The 19,028-nt window shown below is 37.1% G+C and overlaps 1 protein-coding gene across 3 annotated transcripts in view; it reads left to right on the forward strand.

The window, feature by feature from the left end:
• Positions 1–4,086: 4,086 nt before the first annotated feature.
• Positions 4,087–19,028, forward strand: part of ITGA3 (integrin subunit alpha 3) — an 87,930-nt gene continuing 72,988 nt past the window's right edge. For 2 of the 3 annotated variants that reach the window (XM_026669690.2, XM_087946731.1), the window contains exon 1: positions 4,201–4,606. In XM_026669690.2, coding sequence (XP_026525475.1) covers positions 4,374–4,606 — 233 coding nt within the window. In that variant the 5' untranslated portion in view covers positions 4,201–4,373. Of the gene's footprint in view, positions 4,607–19,028 lie in introns of all 3 variants that reach the window. The other variant, XM_087946730.1, reaches the window with a different exon arrangement.

Consider the following 19,028-nt stretch of genomic DNA (forward strand, 5'->3'; position numbering starts at 1 on the left):
TTAATTATATACATTTTTTTTTAAGAATACAGTGTGTATTTTAAGAATGTACCAAGCAGAATCCGTATGGAAGTTATGTATTATATTGAATGTTACAACTTTAGGGAAAAGATATAAAGGTGTCATACTCCAATCAATAACTACAGGAGAAATTTTGTTTAATGAGAAAAGATAATAGATAATTGAAACAGGACAGACAAAAAATATAAATACAATGATTTGAATTTGAGATGAGTTAATTAAAATAAAATTGAGAAAATTAAAAGAGGGGAGAAGCTATGCAGAAAATGTAAAATAGTAATAAGATATGGAATAGAATATAAAAATGAGCATGAACCTGAATTTGTGTCTGTACGAAGAAACGTAACCTGGGATTACGCTGCTTTCAAAAAAGATGTTTTATTTGTATTTTTTTTCTCTTTGTGAAAACTCAAATAAAATTTACAAAAAAAAAGAAAGAAACTTAGGACCAGGCCTTCTTGTATTTCTGAACATGTGCAAATTGCTTTTTGCAATCTATTCTTATATATCTAACAATGAAACAACAGAGCTTCTAAATCAGATGATGTGGCTCTCAAGCTGGCTTGGAGCCTGGATATGCTCCCTTTGGAAATTACGTGCTGGAAGACTATTTATGGAGATGAATATAAAGGAAGAGAAAAAAAGCTTATAATATAGCACTTCAGGTTAGGAATTCATTCCTTCTGGGTGATGTTTTATTCAAGGTTCTCTAATTAAAAATGGAAACATCAAGAATATTCCTCTTGACTTTAGGGCATTTATTCTCCCTCCGTTCAAATCCTCTTAGGTCTTGGTGAAATCATAACATTATCAAGCAGAAAATATCAGCAACCATTAATGCACTTCATTCTTCATTTGAAGAAATCAAATATTGCACAAATGGATATTTGGAGGAAAAGAGGTTCTTAAGAACAGAAGAAATGTAGACATTTGTCTTTCATTTATTTATTTTTGACTAAAAGTCCACATTTTGTCATCCCAATGTATGATCTGTGTCCCAAAAGGTCTCCTCGTAATTTTTCTCTGTTCATTATTCTCTAGTTTCTTCCAGGTTAAACAGATGATTTGCTGTCTATATTTGACAAGACCATGCACGCAGTATATGCTGACCACATTGCTTCTAACGGTAATCTTACTATCCAGGTATTAAATGCATCAGTTTTTCTGAGCTGTCTTTAATGGCAATCCCACACAGAGAACATTATAATCATGCAGTCTGATTCTCACTAAGTCAGCACTGCTTTTTCCAGAATCAGTTTAAGATAATTGAAATGCAACACATTAGTGAAATAATCCTTCATGATTAAGCTTATTCTGCTCCAAAGACTTTTGGGCTTTGCTTCTCAGAACCATTTGTTTATTATGAAATACATAAATAATTCCAAATTATTATGAATCTGGAGGGGTTATTAGAAAAATAATACCATAAAATGCAGAAAGGAAGAGTTTCAGGAATCTGGAGGCAAAAATAATCAGAAACCAGAACATCATACAAAAGGGACCATCATCCATAATAACCTCAAATTTTCATTTAATGGAGCAGTCTCCCTCAGAAATTAGCTCCCACTACCCTGACTTATACATGAAAATTGAACTTTCCAAAGAGCCTATGGAGAGCATAGAATACCCTGTGTGATGAATTTTTATGATGATTTTGGTTTTGATTACATCTTCAAAACCAGAACAGATATCAAACAAGAGAAAGTCAGTTTTGTCTGAATGTTAAGAGACAGAGTAAGAGGAGTTCAGCAAAGGATACCTGTTGGCTAGAATACTGGCTCTTTTTAATACAGGATAATTGACTCCATGGGGGTTTATAGGCCTGCTCAATCAATCAGCAAGTAATGACTGACAGATCCAACCCCCCCCCCCCCATATTTCCCCCCAGTGTCTGATTCTTGGAGACTATCTAGATAAGTTCCTTCATTTTTCCTGGCACTTTTTCAGAAGTGGTTGCCTTCTAGGAGTGAGAGAAAGTCCCTTGTCCAAGATGACTTTGTGCCTAAGGTGGGACTAGAGTTCATGGTTTCCCAGTTTCTAGCCTGGTACCTGATGCCTTGTCCACCAAACTGTTTTTCACAATCTTGAGGACATTGCCTAGTAACTGCAGGCTACACGCAATCAATAGATTAAGTGGCCAACAGGAGCTGTGCTCTGATCTTATCCCTGTCCTTATCAACACCGATACCAGTGTCCTTAGAATAAATGATGTGGGGTTATGATTCTGTAACTGTATTTTAGAAAGTGAATTCAAGGATTAATGTCATAAACATTAAAAAAAATTGTAAGCAAAATGTGAAATTGCAGGTGCCATTTCAGATAAAACAAACACTTCAACTTCAACAAAACACTTCAACAAAATCAATAAAACTGATCTATTAACTATGAACAAGTGGTTGTTTTAAACTGATCTATTAACTATGAACAAATGGTTGTTTTAAATGGTTGTTTTAAACAAGATTTCACACAGTTGAAAATTTTGGTTCTCCAGGCACTTGTTCAAAAACTGGCTTGCTTAGCCGAAGTCTCAGCAACATAACACAACTAGATTAGTTTCTTTGTTGCAGATTAGAATGAAGCTCTTATGTATGTTACCTACATAGGATTAAAGTCTACATATCATTTATTTTCCAGGCCTCATAGTTGTCATCTCCTAACTTTACAAATCAACAGGTAATTGGCTTTTCATTTCCTAACACTGAAATATATTGACATAATGGTTCTCTGTAATATCCCAAGGGCCTTTCTCCCATCTTGTCAGCTTCTGCCCTTCCAGAAATGAACATTATTAACTCAAAAGAGACAAAATCTCATCATCCTTAAATTCAGATGGTATTTCAAGGTTAGGTAATAGAGTCAGGACTCAATTCTAGAACCAGAAAACTAGAACTAGACAAGATTTGTAATTTAGATTTGATAGCTAATACAGGGAAGATGATCAATAAATAATTAATTTTACCTCCCTGTTGGGTCATAAAAATTTCTGGGATAATTTAGAAGCCATCATTGTCTCTCTCACCCCAACCTACTTCTCAAGAGTTTCTCAGATGCAGTGTGGGTACCAGGGCAAGACTCAATCTCCTTGAAGATTGCCATATACAATAGTCTTTCTCGGTAAATCACTGGGATGGCTAGTGAAAATGGAAGGTTCATATGGTAAATTTTAATTCCAAGTGCTTCCTATGCAGTTTACCAGAAAAGTAACAATGTCATAAAAATGCCGGAATCTGTTCTTATTGGCTAAACTAGGCTAAAGTAAACCAAGTTTTACCCTCCTCCTCTTTGATGAGAAAGTTTGTTTACACTGAAATCACTTTCAAAACTTCTACAGTCTTTCTCCTCTGCTTGATCTCTGTGATCGTGTAGTTACTTTCTCCATGCCTCAAGGAATGGTTCCCATTATATAGAAATGAGTTAGGAAAATTGAATTCTGTATAGTATGCTTTAATTGGTTTGTTTTCCTTGTTTGAATGGAAAGTACTTTTCTATTTGATCATTTCATATACTGAACCATACTTTGGATAGAGCCCTGTTTGTCTGTCTAGCTTAGGAAATAAATCTTGCATAAATCTCCTTTATTTCTGGTGAAATTAAAAACATGACTTTTAATTTTTTTTTGTTATATCTCATCTTTTTTGTTATAGTGTATAATAAATCCTTGCTTCCATAGATCACTCATATTGCTCCAGCCTCCCAATATAAATAAGTATCCAAACATACCCTGCTATCTATAACCATTGTTTTGCTGAGGTGTTCTTTTGTTTATAAGCATTATGATTAGCACTATAATAATGTAGCATTACATTTTCTATATGCCAGTCCTCTTCCATTCTACTCCCAACAGCTGCCCTATAAGGTAGATCGGTCATCAGAAGCAACAACGTACTGGGATATCCACGATCGGGGCTGAATTTGAAATCGGGCTCCCTGAGTTTATGCCCAACACCTTAAGTGCTATACATCAGTCCCTCCTCCTCCTTTTGTGTGCTGGGCAGGTATCCAACCTGGGCGGGCCCTTTAAGAGATCATAAGCTCTTGTTTCTTTTCCCCCGGAAGAAAAGTGCTGGAGAACCAGCCGATTAGACTGTGTGCAAGGTGGAGAGAAAGGAGAAGCAGGAGGGGTGGTAACGACGCGCGCGCGCTTCCCTTTAATTACCCGCCCAGAGAAGCACTAGAATCAAACCTTTGGCGGGGAGAAAACTGGGGCGTCTTCATTGCGAGCGAAGAACTGAGCAGCAAGCGGGAGAAAACATTCCCCAAGCAGCAGCGGTATTCTGTATCGGCTTTCCCAGCAAGCCAGCCACATTCTGCACGGGCGCTCACTGGCAGGAGGGAAATTCATTTGGCAAGCCATGGCCCCTACGCACTTTCAGCTTCTCCTGATCGCCCCTGAGCAAAGGAAGCGGGTTTGGGGGCGCCCGCTTCTGCTTTTGGGATACGCCCTGTGGCTGACTCTTGCCCCTCTAAGATGCGCTGCCTTCAACCTGGACACTAAGTTTGTAGTTCTTAAGAAAGGCAAAACTCCCGACAGTTACTTCGGATTCTCAGTAGCTCTGCACCATCAATTCAATCCGGAAAGATACCTGTAAGTGGAAATGAAACCAGACAGCGGGGGATGGGCGGGGGGGGGAGGGAAATGCAAAACTGCTTCAATTTTTTGGTGGAGTGGGGTGGGAAGAAACTGCTGGAAATAAGTTCTTTTTACTATGGTTTTCCCACTCACCCCCTCGCCGCGCCGCGCTTTCTGAATTGGGGCTAATTCTGTTCTTAATGTGCAACTATGCCGGAACCGAGGAAGACGCAGGCTTGTGATTTACACAGGCTCATTCAGCAGGCACAGTGGTGATCATTAAAAATCATTTGGATTTCAGGATCGTCAGAGTTCCCAGGCATCTAGATAAATATCAGTTATTCTTTGTGAGTTTAGTTCTGTTCTACCCGTAAGCAAGTCTCACAAAATTCAATGGGACTTCCTTTTGAATAGATATGGGTGGGATTCTGCTAAGTACAAAGTATCCTTTATTTTTTCATTTTAACACTACTTGTTTGAACTGTAAAGAAAAGAAAAAAAAAGCTATGCCACCCCCCCACCCCCCCAATTTTGCATTCATTTCGCAAACATAAAAGCAGATAGTCTCTCCAGTCTGCTTTCAATTAAAAGTCATGCTTTTGATTCCTTTTTTGGAGGCAGGCAGTCTGTTTCTAGTCTCTTGCTAAGTAACAAGCATTTAAGTACACACGGATGTGTGTGCACACACACAGACCATAAATTTACTGGTTTATATTTATTCTGAACCGTGCACCTGTTAGGCTTATTCTAATTTTTTATTTAGCTGGAGTTTTATCTATTTATTTATCTTTTTTACACTTAGTGCCCTCTAGCTGTGTTGAATTACAGTTCCCATAAGAGTGTTGAGAAATCTGCTCCAGGACATGGAAGGAACTATGCTGAATAAAGTGATTTATAGCTTTAACTTGGAAGTTTGTAGCCTCTGTCCATGTGTGCAGATCTGGACATGAGATATTAGGGTGTCATATTAGTTTCATGAATGCATATAATATTTTATCCTCTTCCCCCTTCCTCCTGTAAGAATTTTCTGAAAACCAAGAAACTATTGTAAATACTCTACTGTCATATGATTAACAAAGAATTTATTCAAAACTGCTGCTAATCAGTAGCCACTAGGGACATTTAGAAAAGTGCAATTGACCTTTTTAAGCTGGAATTTGTGAGTGGGGGAATATTATAAAATTTCCATTTAAATTTAATCTGAGCTAACTTCAGCCAAAGTATGTTAAAATATGTACTAATTTATCAATTTTTCTCATAATGTGTATGTCTTGTTATTCAGTAGCAAGCAAGGTAAACCTATTCTTCAGAATGTGTAGGTTGTTTTAATACCAAACAGCCAAGTTTTTCCTCTTTCGTGCATATAATGATGAATGTTTGTTGAATGTGCCTGTAAACCAGTTTCTTCAACGCAGCTCTTCATTTGGTTTATACTACAATCCCCATCTTCATGATTTTTGTGTACATTGGTTGGGCTCATAGCAGTTGCAATCCCAAATATTTGGAGGATGCCAGACTGGAAACAACCAGTTTAGATAAAAGGCCTATCAATCTTTTGTGAACATAATTGCCTTCTTGTTTCAGTAACATGGAGTGTCATTACATGTTAAGATAATGTGAATCACCTAATCTGGCTGCTGTAGTTTATAAATTAATACTGAGTTTTATAATTAGGTCTACTCAGCAGTCTACTATTGGCTTTTGAAGCTTCAGTCAAAAGTCATTCAAACATATAACAATGAAAATAATGATTATTCTTTCCCTCCCTCCCTCCCTCCTTCCCTCCCTCGCTCCCTCTCTCTCTTTCTCTCTTTCTCATACACACATACTCACTCTCTATACACACACACACGCACTTAATTTAATTGCTTAATTTTAAATGTATCCCACTTTATCTTCAGAAGAAAACCAAAATGGCTATTAGATTTTTCGTTAAGACGCTTAAATAAGGCTGCCTAGTTTTGGTAAGATAGGAATAGCAATAACTTCTGCATTATTGTCCTGAAAATTGCATGGGCTTGTCCTTAAAATGACCATGTGTTCAACTCAGTTTGGATACTGTAGTATATATTGAATCAATAAAGCCAGTTTCATTTAGATAATATACTTTGAACATAAAATGTGGACTAAGAGAGAAATGAATGCAGCAGATCAAAAGCTTGATAGAAAAAGAAATATTTACCATTCATTGGAAGGCCAAAAGTGGATTACACAGACTTCCAAGAAATGGACTAAGAGATTTACTGTTGCAAAGAGAGGGGCAGTTATATATATCTTGCTTGATGTTTCTCAGCTGAGAAAGGAAAGGATCTGGGAGAGAGGTATGATATTGTGAATATTTATCTCTTGTCTGTCTCAGGTCTTACTTAAGTAAATTATTCCCAGTTAAACCCAAAAAGAAATCTAGAAAAAAAGTGGATGGAGAGACCATTTTTCTCCTGAACTTTTTTTGTTTCCTGAATTTTACTTTCATGCCAAATCCTTGTACAGCTAGCCCTTGACTTCCAATCATAACTGAGCCCAAAATTTATATTGCTAAGTGAAACATATGTTAAGTGAGTTTTGCCCCAATTTATGACCTTTCTTGCCACAGTTGTTAAGTGAATCACTGCAATTGTTTGGTAACATAGTTGTTAAGTGAACCTGGCTCTTCCATTAACTTTCCCACAATGCCCCAGAATATTTTGACCTTAGGGATATTCTAGTAACTTAAAGGGAAGCCAATGGGGTGTCTAGTGCCAGTAAAGCTAAACTGAAAACAGGGCACAGAGTGCCACAGTGGGCATGCTAAGGACATGGTCGGTGCCAGACCTGTTTTGTTAACCTCTTGAAGGATTGCAGCTTGTTGCTGAGTATTTCCTTATCTGGGAATGTAGGAAGGCACTTTCACCCCCAAGGCGTATGAATTGGTGGCTCTTGGCTGGATTCTAGGGGGCATTGTAAGTAGTAATGCGGCAGGCATCCTTTTCACTTTATTCCTTTGGCTTTGTTGTAGCAAATGCAAGCCTCATCTTGCAGGTGATTTCCTGGGATTTGTGCATTCTCCTTTATTCCATCCTACTGACTGCCTGCCTGTCTGATGTGCAGAAGGATCATATTCGATAGAGCTAAAGCAGATTTTTCCATCTTACTGCTTTCCTTTTGTCCTTGGACCATAACTCCATTCCTAGGCTGGGCTAGGATGGGATGTGTGGTCAAATACTTCTTAAAGATATATAAAGCCAGTTATGTAATATTTTCAGGTAAAGAGCTGCACTCCAGAAAATAAGTGGGGTCAGGTAAAAATCTAAAATTAATGTAAATGATTATATAAATTTAATGATAACTTCCCATATCTGCACCCCTTCTAGTACTTTTATAATTACAATATGACAGCAAATATTCATACTGATGGTCTCATTATGTATACCTGTAGGATAAAGAATGTATAGGTTAAAACAGGGGTGTCTAAACTTGGCAACTGTAAGACTTGTGGACTTTAACTCCCACAAGTAGAAGTTGAAGTACACCAGTCTTAAAATTGTCAAGGTTGGACATCCTTGGCTTAAAATCTTGTTTCTCAACTTTTGCAATTTCACTTCCCCAAATTCTTAGTAGGGCAATGCTAGAAGGTGAGTTCATTTATTAATTATTTATCTGTGTGTGGCTCCCAATGGCTGTAGGAATTGAAATCCACCCATCTGGAACCTGAGAAACTCTGGTTTAAAGAAATTCTTGCTGGAAAGCAGGCTTAAGATCAAGCTTATCTGCTTGTAAGACACTAATGGAGAAGAAGAACAAGAACACAGATTGGGGTAACATCTGGTGCCAATTTGATCCCGCACATTGCACGTTTAGCAATAATTAATGTCATTAAAAGTGTAACCCTAAGTTGGAACTTTTACTTACAGCCAACATGTGCTGTTAGTTTTGTAATTAAAAATCTGGTTCATTTCCCCATAAAGTAAAAACTGGGGCCAAGCAATTGGTAAGGGTTTTTTTTTTCCTTCATGTTTTTATACGGTTCATTTATAAGAGATCATATTCAAGTTTGTTTAGAAGTACATCTGTTCAGAAAAAAAACCATATTTTAATAAGTATATAAACAATTTCCAGACGTAATATTTATGTAGCCCATGGGACTCTTTCTGATTAACTTTTGCTTTTTATATTGATTTAAGTGCAACTTACACTTTCTGGATGCAGTCTTTGATGCTGAGCTCTAGTACTTTGTATGAGCAGAGATGGAAAATAAGCATATTTAATTGAACCTTCTAACACATTTCCAGAACTTTTTTTTCTACCAATGAGATTCAATTTATGTCTAAAATAGACCACTGCAGACAGGCTGTTCTAAAAGTTAGGAACTATAGAGAAAAGTGAGTTTGATTGGTTCTAGCTCTACCTTCATAATACAATATTTTTTTTAACACTGGGACATGTTTTTGTTTGTTTTTAAATTGACAAGTCATTCATTCCCTCTCTTAAAGCCTGAAATAGGCAGATACTATTTTTATGCGGTTGGGGGCTGCATATTTTTCAAATTAAAAATAAGCTTCTAAGATATAGTTGGACATACAGGTAGTCCTCAGCATATGACCACAATTGAATCCAAAACTTTGTGCTATTAAGACAGTTGTTAAGTAAATCCTGCCCCATTTAATGTGCTTTCTTGCCACAGTTGAATCACTGCCCTTATTAGGATTGTTCTTCCCCATTGACTTGTCAGAGGGTGGCAAAAGGGGATCACATGACCTCAAGACACTGCAATTGCCGTAAATATGAGTCAGTTGCCAAGGGTCTGAATTTTGATCACATGACCAGGAAGATGCAGCAATGGTCACATTTTTCAGTACTGTTATAACTTTGAACAGTCAGTAAAGGAACTGTTGTAAGTCGAGGACTACCTGTGCTTTCTTGGAAACAAAAGGAGCAACTTGAAAGAGGTCCATAAGGATTACAAAAAAAATTCTTTTATGTTTATATTTAGAAAAGGAAATTCAAGAGCAAAAACCTTGAAAATAAATAATTAAATTAAATCAATCTGTAGGACAGCTTTCTGAAATAAAATATCTATAGAGTCCTTGTACTCTAAGAGGATGCAGTGATGACATTACTAGAAAGGGAACTCATGAAATGTTTAAGCTGGGCAAGTGCATGCATGTGTATTTAATCCAAATATTTATAAGACATACTTGAGCCTTACACACCTATCTCAGATCTTAATTTGTTAAAACAAGCACACAAAAATCAAAACTTTAAAAATTGTGCTGTTAGAACTTGATGATTTGCTGCTGAATTTTGGTTATTGTGATTTTAATGGGTGGGGGAGATCACAACTGGTTTCAGCTAAGCTTTACTGCCTCACTTATCTTTGCGAGAATTATATCTAAATGCACACCTATACTTTTTTTCTGTACAAAAACTCTTGGGGCAGAAAAGGAACAACTTTGGAGTTTTTGCAAGTTTGACTCTCCCACGAGTGCATTATTGTAGCACTACAGAAAAGTGTGTCTTTGTTGGGACTCCATATGTGGCCAGTTTGGGCTTGTTAACTAACAGGGAGGCCTAGACAGAGGCACAAGGTGTGATTTTTTTCATGGCCGTGTTAACATTCTTGCAGTTCTTCTGCTGGATTGGCCAACCTTTATGTGATTTACAAAGACCTTTACAGACCACTAGATTTCCCCCCCACTTCTTGATTAACAAACTCCCTGTCTTAGTCCAGGCCTCTGTTTCCATGGAGATACATATTATGTTTAAGAGGGAGGATTCTCCCCCCCCCCACCCCTTTTAAAACTTGGTATAAATCAAGGCTAGCTTCACTAATGTTAATTGACGCAAGGCATAGTTTTCTAGATTATATTTCAGTTGATGGGTGGTTTTTAAAAAAATGTTTTATTTGATTCTCATTTTTAAACAAAGGCTACCATATCTCTGTGACAAAGGGGTGGACTGCTCTGTTGCTTTTAATGGGTTTCTCCAGCCAGAAAGAAAATTAAAGCCTTTTCTGGTGTAGACAAGAAAAGTGACAGCTCTAATTTCCTGTGTCAGTAGCTCTTCAAATGATATAGTGACCCTGTCAGGGGAAAAATGACAACTATAAATATGGTTGATATAAAGTAAAAACCTAGGCAGATCTTAGTCAACAGTTAGATGGGAGACCACCAGAAATCAGGGCTTTGTGTAGGACTTCAAAATTGAAAAATCATCCCAGAAGAAATGACTTCTACAGTATAGCTAAGAAAACCAGATGGAATATATCTGGATAATCTGTATCGCTTTAATTATTACCAGTTGGCTAGCGTAATTAGGATTTTTATTTATTTTTATTGTGTTCATTGTATTTTATTGTACTGTATTGTATTGTTTTACATTTGTTTATTATTTTTTTAATTTATATGCCACCTATCTCATTGATAAAGTGACTCTGAGCTATTGTTGCTGATTATCTATATACTCATAAAACTCACCTGTTTTTTGTAACTTTTACTTAGATGAAACAGTATATCATAGGGCAACAATTTTTGAATCAATGCAGGTCAAATGGGCTAACATAAAGAATGTGTCCAAAATTGGGACCCATTACTCCTGTAGGATTGACAATGGGCATAGTTGTGATTGCTTTGTCACTACTGTACTCCTACACTGTCTCACTGTGGCAATCATATACAGTCACATAATTGTGATGGACAATATCCCTGCCCTATTTTCAGCCTTCGTTTGGCCACTGTGTCCAAATGACTGGCAGAAAAGTCCAATTTGTGAGCATCAATTGGCTGCTTCGGAATAGAGGCTGAATTTTAAAAGCTCTTAACAGCAGTGAATAGTTAGGGAAGGACAGGGGATAGTGAGGCAGGGCTGGCTGAGGGACCCTCGTGGTCAACAGGTGAGTTCTTCTCTGAAGGGCTTTTGGTGACATGATGGGGAGTGGGGAGCAGTCCAAAGTGGCCCATGGCTCCTTTGTTCTCCCCCCCACCAGCAAAGCTCAGGAAATTCCGTGAGTTAGCCAAGGAGGAGGAGTCCTTTTCACATGCTCTCTGTTGAGGGACATGGTGTGAGGGGAAACAGTACTGTTCTATATTTCTATATGGAAAAAAAGATGGGTCATGGGTTGTCAAGTAGTCTATCAAGGCCTTCCTAGCTTGAGTCTGGTGTTGAGGTTCTGCCTATCTCCAATAGTTTCTGCTTGCTCTATAACAGGGGTCCCCAAACTTGGCAACTTTAAGACTTGTGGACTTCAACTGCCAGAATTCTCCAGCCAGTAATATAATGTTTATTTTCCCACAAAAAAGTAGAAAGATTTTTTTAAAATTAAAAAAAATAATTCTCAAATCCATGAGTCAAATTTGGGGTTTTCTCCATTTCCTGCGAAAAGTCTATAAAAGGCTTTCATTTATAGGTGAATTTCTTCAGTGATTTTTCTCTCACGAGGGCTATTAACTTGGCCATAATAGCTAGTTTTGCCATCTTTATCAACCATTCCTCTTTTGTGGATATTATACTGTAGGGTCCTTCCTATGCTAATGACTGGCAGCAAAGTCCAAAGTCCATTTAGAGATCTTGTTGCTGTTATCAAACATAACAATAAAACACCATATGATTTTTCCAATGTTTTATCCATACATGCTAACAAAAAAGTTTCTGGTCTGAATTGTAAACACTTTTCATGATTTTTTGAATTACATTACTAATTTCATTTCTATATTGCCTCCTCTTTTGCAAGTCCACCAAAAGTAGCAAAAGTGTTTCAATGTTATACTGCCAGCAACTATTTGGAGATCCATTATACATTTGAGCCAACTTATCTGGAGAGAAGTGCATCATTTTGTAAAAGTTCTCTTGGAGCTTGTAACATAACGCAAAACCCTTTATCCATATGTTTTGCCACTGACCAACTGGTATGTTATATTGAACCTTTTTTGATCAAATTATCATACAATTTTTAATTACCGTAGTTCATCTTCTGTTTCCAATTTTAACAAAAGATTCTAAATGTTAGCAATAACTGTTCCTCATTTGTACATAGTTCCATTTCAAAATCTAAGTTTCTTATCTTTAAATGTCTCTGGGAGTTGCAAATACGAAAACCACTGGCAATTGGCTTCTAGTGCCAAGTCTTCTCTAGATTTTAATTTGATATCATCTGTAGAATATTCTAATAAATCAGCATATCTTAACCATTTTTGTCTATTCCTCATTTTCTTTCTACAATATAATACAGGTGATATTAGGAGATACAAGATTACTAGATCTAGAAGGCTATGATTTGCGTTTTGGATGGCATGTATCCATAGTATGATAAAACTAAAGTTAATGAAACCACTTTATTAGGTGAACCGTTTTGAGAATTTGCAACAAATATAAAATGAGATGATACCCCAAAATACATTGATGGCCTCTTCCCATCTTTACAATTTTGGTCAATATTTTCTGAAGTAGCTTCAGTGAAAAAGTGCATAGTGATCTTATTTTATTTTATTTTATTTTATTTTATTTTATTTTATTCTTGTTAGGCCATAATATTCCATCACCTCTTCTCCCCTCCCGCCCCCCTGCCAGCCTGCAAAGCTGGATAGGTATGTCACTTTCATTATTGTAGAGAGGGCAAAAAAAAAACCCACCTTATTTTTAGTTGGCTCACTAGCGCACCTTGGCTGAGTTGCAGAATGTGTCAAGGCAGAATTTATTTCAGCCAGGGGTTATTAACTAACATTATTGATCACATGAAATGCTAAGCAATAAATCATAACTGGCAGATTGCAGTGGCTGAATATACTGTTTTTAATGCTTGGTGAGGTTTTGCTTTCATTATGTTTACACAAAGAAAGCAATATCCCATAAGAGCATTAAAAACATTTCCCTGATATGGTGTGGACTGAAACACCCTCATTTTTTAAATTAGGTTATAAATAATGGGATTTGCTGCTGTGCAGTCATCTGACAGAAATGAAATTGGGTCTCTCCCCATGATATCTAAGATTACAAATGGAGTCTCTCTCCAAGTGATCCTTTAGATCAAGAGTCCCTAACCCCTGGGCCACAACCCATTACTGGGCCTTGAACCATTTGGAACTGGGCCTCGCATGCGTGTGCACGTCCCCACTTGCACAAGCAGTAGACAGGTGTGCAGGCACGCACACTCCGTTTGTGCAAATGGCTGGCACACATACCCAATACTTGTGCAAATAGAGCTGCGCATATGCTTACTCACTGCGCGTGTAACTTGCCTGCTGCTTGCACAGAACCATCACACCTTCTCCCCTCCCGCCCCCCTGCCAGCCTGCAAAGCTGGATAGGCTGGGAGATTCTGCTTTAGATGCTAGGGAGAGAGATGGGGTTCTTCAGTATATAAAGGTACATGCTACAACTGAACTGGTATCTCTCTTTTTTTTTAAATAAAGTTTTTTATTTTTAAACACAAACATACACATACAAAAACATAAAAACATAAAATCCTCTTCCATTTTATATACATACAGTGTGTCAGTTGGTTACGTATCTTTTGTGCTATACTTTTGTAGTCATTTACTCACAATTTATATCAGTCTTCACATTGTCAAACTAACGTATGTTTATATATTTATCAGTTATTAATCATCTATGACTAAACTATTTATTCCATCATTTTATACGAGATGTTCCAAGTTCTATCTTAAAATTTATGTTATACTTTCAACCAGTGGTTATATATATCTATATTATGTTTTATATCAATCTATTAGATTTCTATCACAAAATTATCTAGTCTATTACATTACCATGCCTTTTTATCCATCCATTGATAAAACAAATCCCATATCATATAAAATTGCTTATCTTCTTGTTCTCTAATTTCAAATGTCAGTTTACTCATTTCAGCACAGGAAGTTGATAACTTCCTCCTGCATAGGTATTTTGTCATTTTTCCATGAACTGGTATCTTTTTAAAAAATTTTTATTGATTTTAAAAAACAAACATAAACAAACAAAACATAAAACATCTTTTTTTAAAGCAACTTGATCCCGGGTTACATCTCTTCGTACAGACACAAATTCAAGTTCATGCTCATTTTTATATACCATTCCATATCTTATTACCATTCTACATTTTCTATATAGCTTCTCCCCTCTTTTAACTTTCTTAATTTTATTTTATTTATTTCATCTCAATTCAGATCATTATACTTATATTCTTTGTCTGTCCTGTTTCAGCTATCTATTATCTTTTCTCATTAAAAAAAAATTTCTCCTGTAATCACTGATTGGAGTATGACGCCTTTATATCTTTCCCCTAAAATTATAACACTTAATATAATACATAACTTCCGTTTGGATTCTGCTTGGTACATTCTAAAACTATACACTGTATTTTAAAAAGAGAAAAAAATTATGAATATATAATATAATTAAAACAACAATCCATACCAATTCAATTCTATCATTAATATTAATATTCATTTAAATCTTAGACATTTTACACATTACTTTTCAAATAGGTATCATACTTCTATGGGAACACTTATAAACTTTCCATAATTACTTTCCCCCCCACTTCACTTATATTTTATAAAACATTGAGTAATTAAAATGTTCCCATTCCTTCCTAATTCAATTCTCTCATTTATTTCATTTCATTTATTTTGTTCACAAAAGTTTCACTAAATTACACTGACTATTTTATCCCACTTTTTAATCATATGTTGTTTCCAATTTTCTAACATTATTTCTAATACAAATATAACAATACAATTTTATGTACCTTTGCAGAATCACTTTTTCAGTTAAATTTTCACCCATTATCTCTGAATAAATCCTGTTTCTTTACATCTTGCTCCAAACCTTTGTAACTTCTCTTCCCTTCCTTCCTCCCTTGCTTCTTCTCTCTCTCCTTTTTACCCCTTTGTCTCTCCACCTCCATTTCCCTCTTCTGTATTCCCCTTTTCTGTTGCTTTCTAACATTATATCCACTTTTCACATTATTTTCCCCCTTTTTGGCTGTTTTTGGGGGTCTTAAATTCTCCATTCTCTTTTCCCCCTTTCCCCTTTCTTCCCCAGATAAAGTTACTTGTTCATTAAAGATGGCTTCTTCTTTGTCCCAGTCTTCTTGTTGCATAGTCTTTTCTTGTAGTTTCTCATAGGTACAGATCGCCATTTCTAAGAATTGAAAAACGGAGCCAAAAGAGCCCTTCCCTTCTTGTTCCTCTTCTTTATATTTTTTAAATTCCATTTTCAGTTCATCCACAAGTGATGCCATTGTAGAATTTTTTTTAAACAACCACCCAATTGTTTTTAGTCATTCAAATATAATTTCCAAAAGTCACAAAGTCACCAAGCAATCCAAATACACACAAGTTGTTTCTTTTAACACTTTCTTCTTTTTTCACTTTCTCTTCCAGGGGTTACTATTTAGTTGCAAAGTTCCAGTTAAAATGTATCTTTTAGAAGTCTTATTAAGATTTAACTTTAGATTCTTTTGAATTCCAGGCAGACTCCTCCTTCCAAATCCTGCCCTTATTCTTTTCCTCTCCCACTTATAGCAAAGAAAAAAAATTTTTAGTGTTCAGAAATCTTTGTTGTCCCCTTGGTATTTAATTATATTTCCAGTTTAATTACCTATTGGTGCCAAAGCGGATTTTTCCGATTTCTCATTTATCTCTCTTCGCTGTCAATGTGAGGAAGGAGAGTGAAAAAAAACCTTTCCCTTTTCACTTTCATTCGCTGCTTCCGAGTCTTCTTTGGGAGCGATGTATCTTCTATAAAATTTAAATTCCAGGATACCTTAGTTGTTGCTTCTTATCCCGGTCAGCCAAACCTTTCACTTCTTAACTTCCTCCTGCACTTTCTTTTCTGGATGAGTGCTTCTTTGAGGCGGCCATTTCTGACCGCTGCTCTTACCGCCTTCGGGAAAGGGAGTTTAGCCAGCTGAGGAGGAAAGATGCAGCTTTCCTTGACCCTGCTGGGATCTCCCCCCTCTTCACCACCTCTACGGGGTGGCTTAGCCCTGAAGCCAGCTGGCTCGGGGTGCTCCAGCGGCAAGCCCAGGCAGAAACCGCGCACGATCGCGGATTCCTGCCTGCCGCCAAAGCCCTGCAAACCGGAAGAGCGCTAATCTTCTCTGTGAACTGGTGTGTCTTGATGCTTCTTCAGATGCTGATTATTTAGTTGACTGAGGAAGAGCATCTAACTAGCAGTTAATCCATTCTTAAGGATACATGTTGGATGTTCATCTAGGAATTGAAAACCGAATTTGGGGTTCAGCTTCATTCAGATGACATGCAGGTAGATCAGGCTGCAACTGAAAGAAGAAGGTTACAGTAACCTGCAGAGATCTTGCAAGGAAATGTCATTGGATCCCCAGTTCATATTTTGTACCTGGAGCCATTCTGATCAATTCCCTAATTGACTTAGTTTTTCCCTAAGCTATAAAAAAAAACAGAGGAAAGTTCAGGCTTTATTGCTTTTATAATTTTGAGACAGCTGGAGATTTTCTCTCTCCTTCCCTTTTTAATAAGGATATCTTGTGCGCTGTAGTGATTTATGACAGTAGCAGCTGCTGCTGAACTTGAAGAAGCCTCCATGGAGACATTCCAAAGATTTGATGAACTTCTGGACTTTTCTGCTGGCATAAGAGCGGCTTCCTGACAGGCCAAAGGGGAAAAGCAAGCATCCCTATGAACTAAAAAGGAGTATTTCTTTGCTTGCTTGGTGGTTGCATTCTTCTTATGTTTGTGCCAAGAAGGGACATCCCAAGAGTTTAATCTGAATCAGATCCAGAACCAATTTTCTAAGCTTGGTTTTCTCTTCTGCAGGGCTTTTTAATTTGAATTAAACTTGCAGGTTGGTAGAAAGGAGGCTGCTGGGCTGATTTATGGGTAAAATCAACAAAAAAATGAAGCATTTTTGGCACCTGAAAAGCATCGTGTTTAATAGGATGCTTTGATCAAGTAGAACAGGGCCAGTAACCAAAGGTGAGATGCCCTCCAATTTTCATAACAACTTCACTTCTAAAGATTATGTTTTTGAATTAAGCAACCAAATGCAAAATGTGCCTGGCTATCACCCAGCTCAAAAGGTTTGTTTCCACCAGCAATCAGCATCCAGATCAGCATAGATTAACTCCAAGATTAACATCAGAGCAGAATCAAGTAATCAATACCCCAATGAAGAAACTGCCAAAGAAGCCAACAGCAAACAGCCCAACCAAGGGTTTCTAAGACCATCCCCATCAACATTGACAGGCAAGCCACTAGAATATAAACTTACAGCAAAGTGCACTCCTTACTAGCACTGATGATGTTATCTAGTTTGGGTAATGAAATGTGTGCAAAAAAACAACAACACAAAAAAACAACTAGCTCAGAGAACACCAACAAGCAAACTCAGGAGCACCAAGAGCTCCTAGTTAGTCTGAAATTAAGTTGAATTGTTCCTCCTGCCTGTCACCAGGGTGGTCAAATCATGGCTTTCAACTTAGTTTGTACTGGTTTTGTGAGTGGTCTACGTATGTTGACGAGCACTTAATCTTGTTTGGGAGGCTGGCAGTAGGTGGGATGATAATGCAAAGTAAATGCTTATATTACAACGCATGGATGAGACCTGTATTTTCCAGCTTCCCAGATTTAAAGGGATTAAGCAAGTTTTTAAATTTAAGATTACTTTAATGTACACACTACTGTTTCTACAGCTGTCCTTACCTTTTTTGGAAGGCAGTTTATGATTTATTATGTACCACCAAATCATTGTCCATTCTTAGTGATCACATAGATAGTTTTCCTATTTTTAAAAAAGGTTCTTGAACAATACATGTCCTGGAGCTTCAGGTTGCTCACTCTAGCTGTACAATCTCTTGCACATGGGGAAGTACCAAGCAAAGGTCAGGAATTAAAAGATGAACCTGGTCCAGACAATGTGTTTACACAGAAACTGAAGTCTAGACATGGCTGCAAATAGGAAGAATTAATGATCAAAAAATGGGACTTTGTGGCGGCTTTTACATTTATAGTCCATATACTATAACAGCAATAACAATGCTCAAATTCCTTTAGAAAGCCCTACTCTGGCTCTGTCAAGAAGCCCTTTGCGAAACGTGCTGTCTTTCAGCAAAAAAACAAAACAAAACCCACTTTATCAGTGTGTTAACATTTCTTGGATGAAGTTTTGGCTTAAAAAACAAAAGGAAAGAAGCAGGTGGTTGCAAAAGCTGCTGCAATTTGACTTGCCTCTTTTGGATTGGTGACTTACAAGGAAACTGAGGGCTGCTTTGTAGTAACTAGCTGCGATTCCTAGAAAGATGGCTTTCAAAAAGAAATGTGTGCCCCTGCCTGGTGGCAACTGGACGGACATTTTAATACCAAAGAAAAGGGAAAGAGCTCTCATCAAAGTTCAAATGAGCAGGTGTCTTTTCACACCCAGGAGTTAACGCTACAGGTGGGTTGCCATGAAGGTTAGTGTTAAGTATGAGGCATGGGTTAGAAAC

The sequence above is a fragment of the Notechis scutatus genome, chromosome Z, assembly GCF_049901735.1.
Source record: "Notechis scutatus isolate UNSWTSFEM ecotype Mainland chromosome Z, rNotScu1.2, whole genome shotgun sequence".
In the NCBI taxonomy this organism is placed as follows: domain Eukaryota; kingdom Metazoa; phylum Chordata; class Lepidosauria; order Squamata; family Elapidae; genus Notechis; species Notechis scutatus.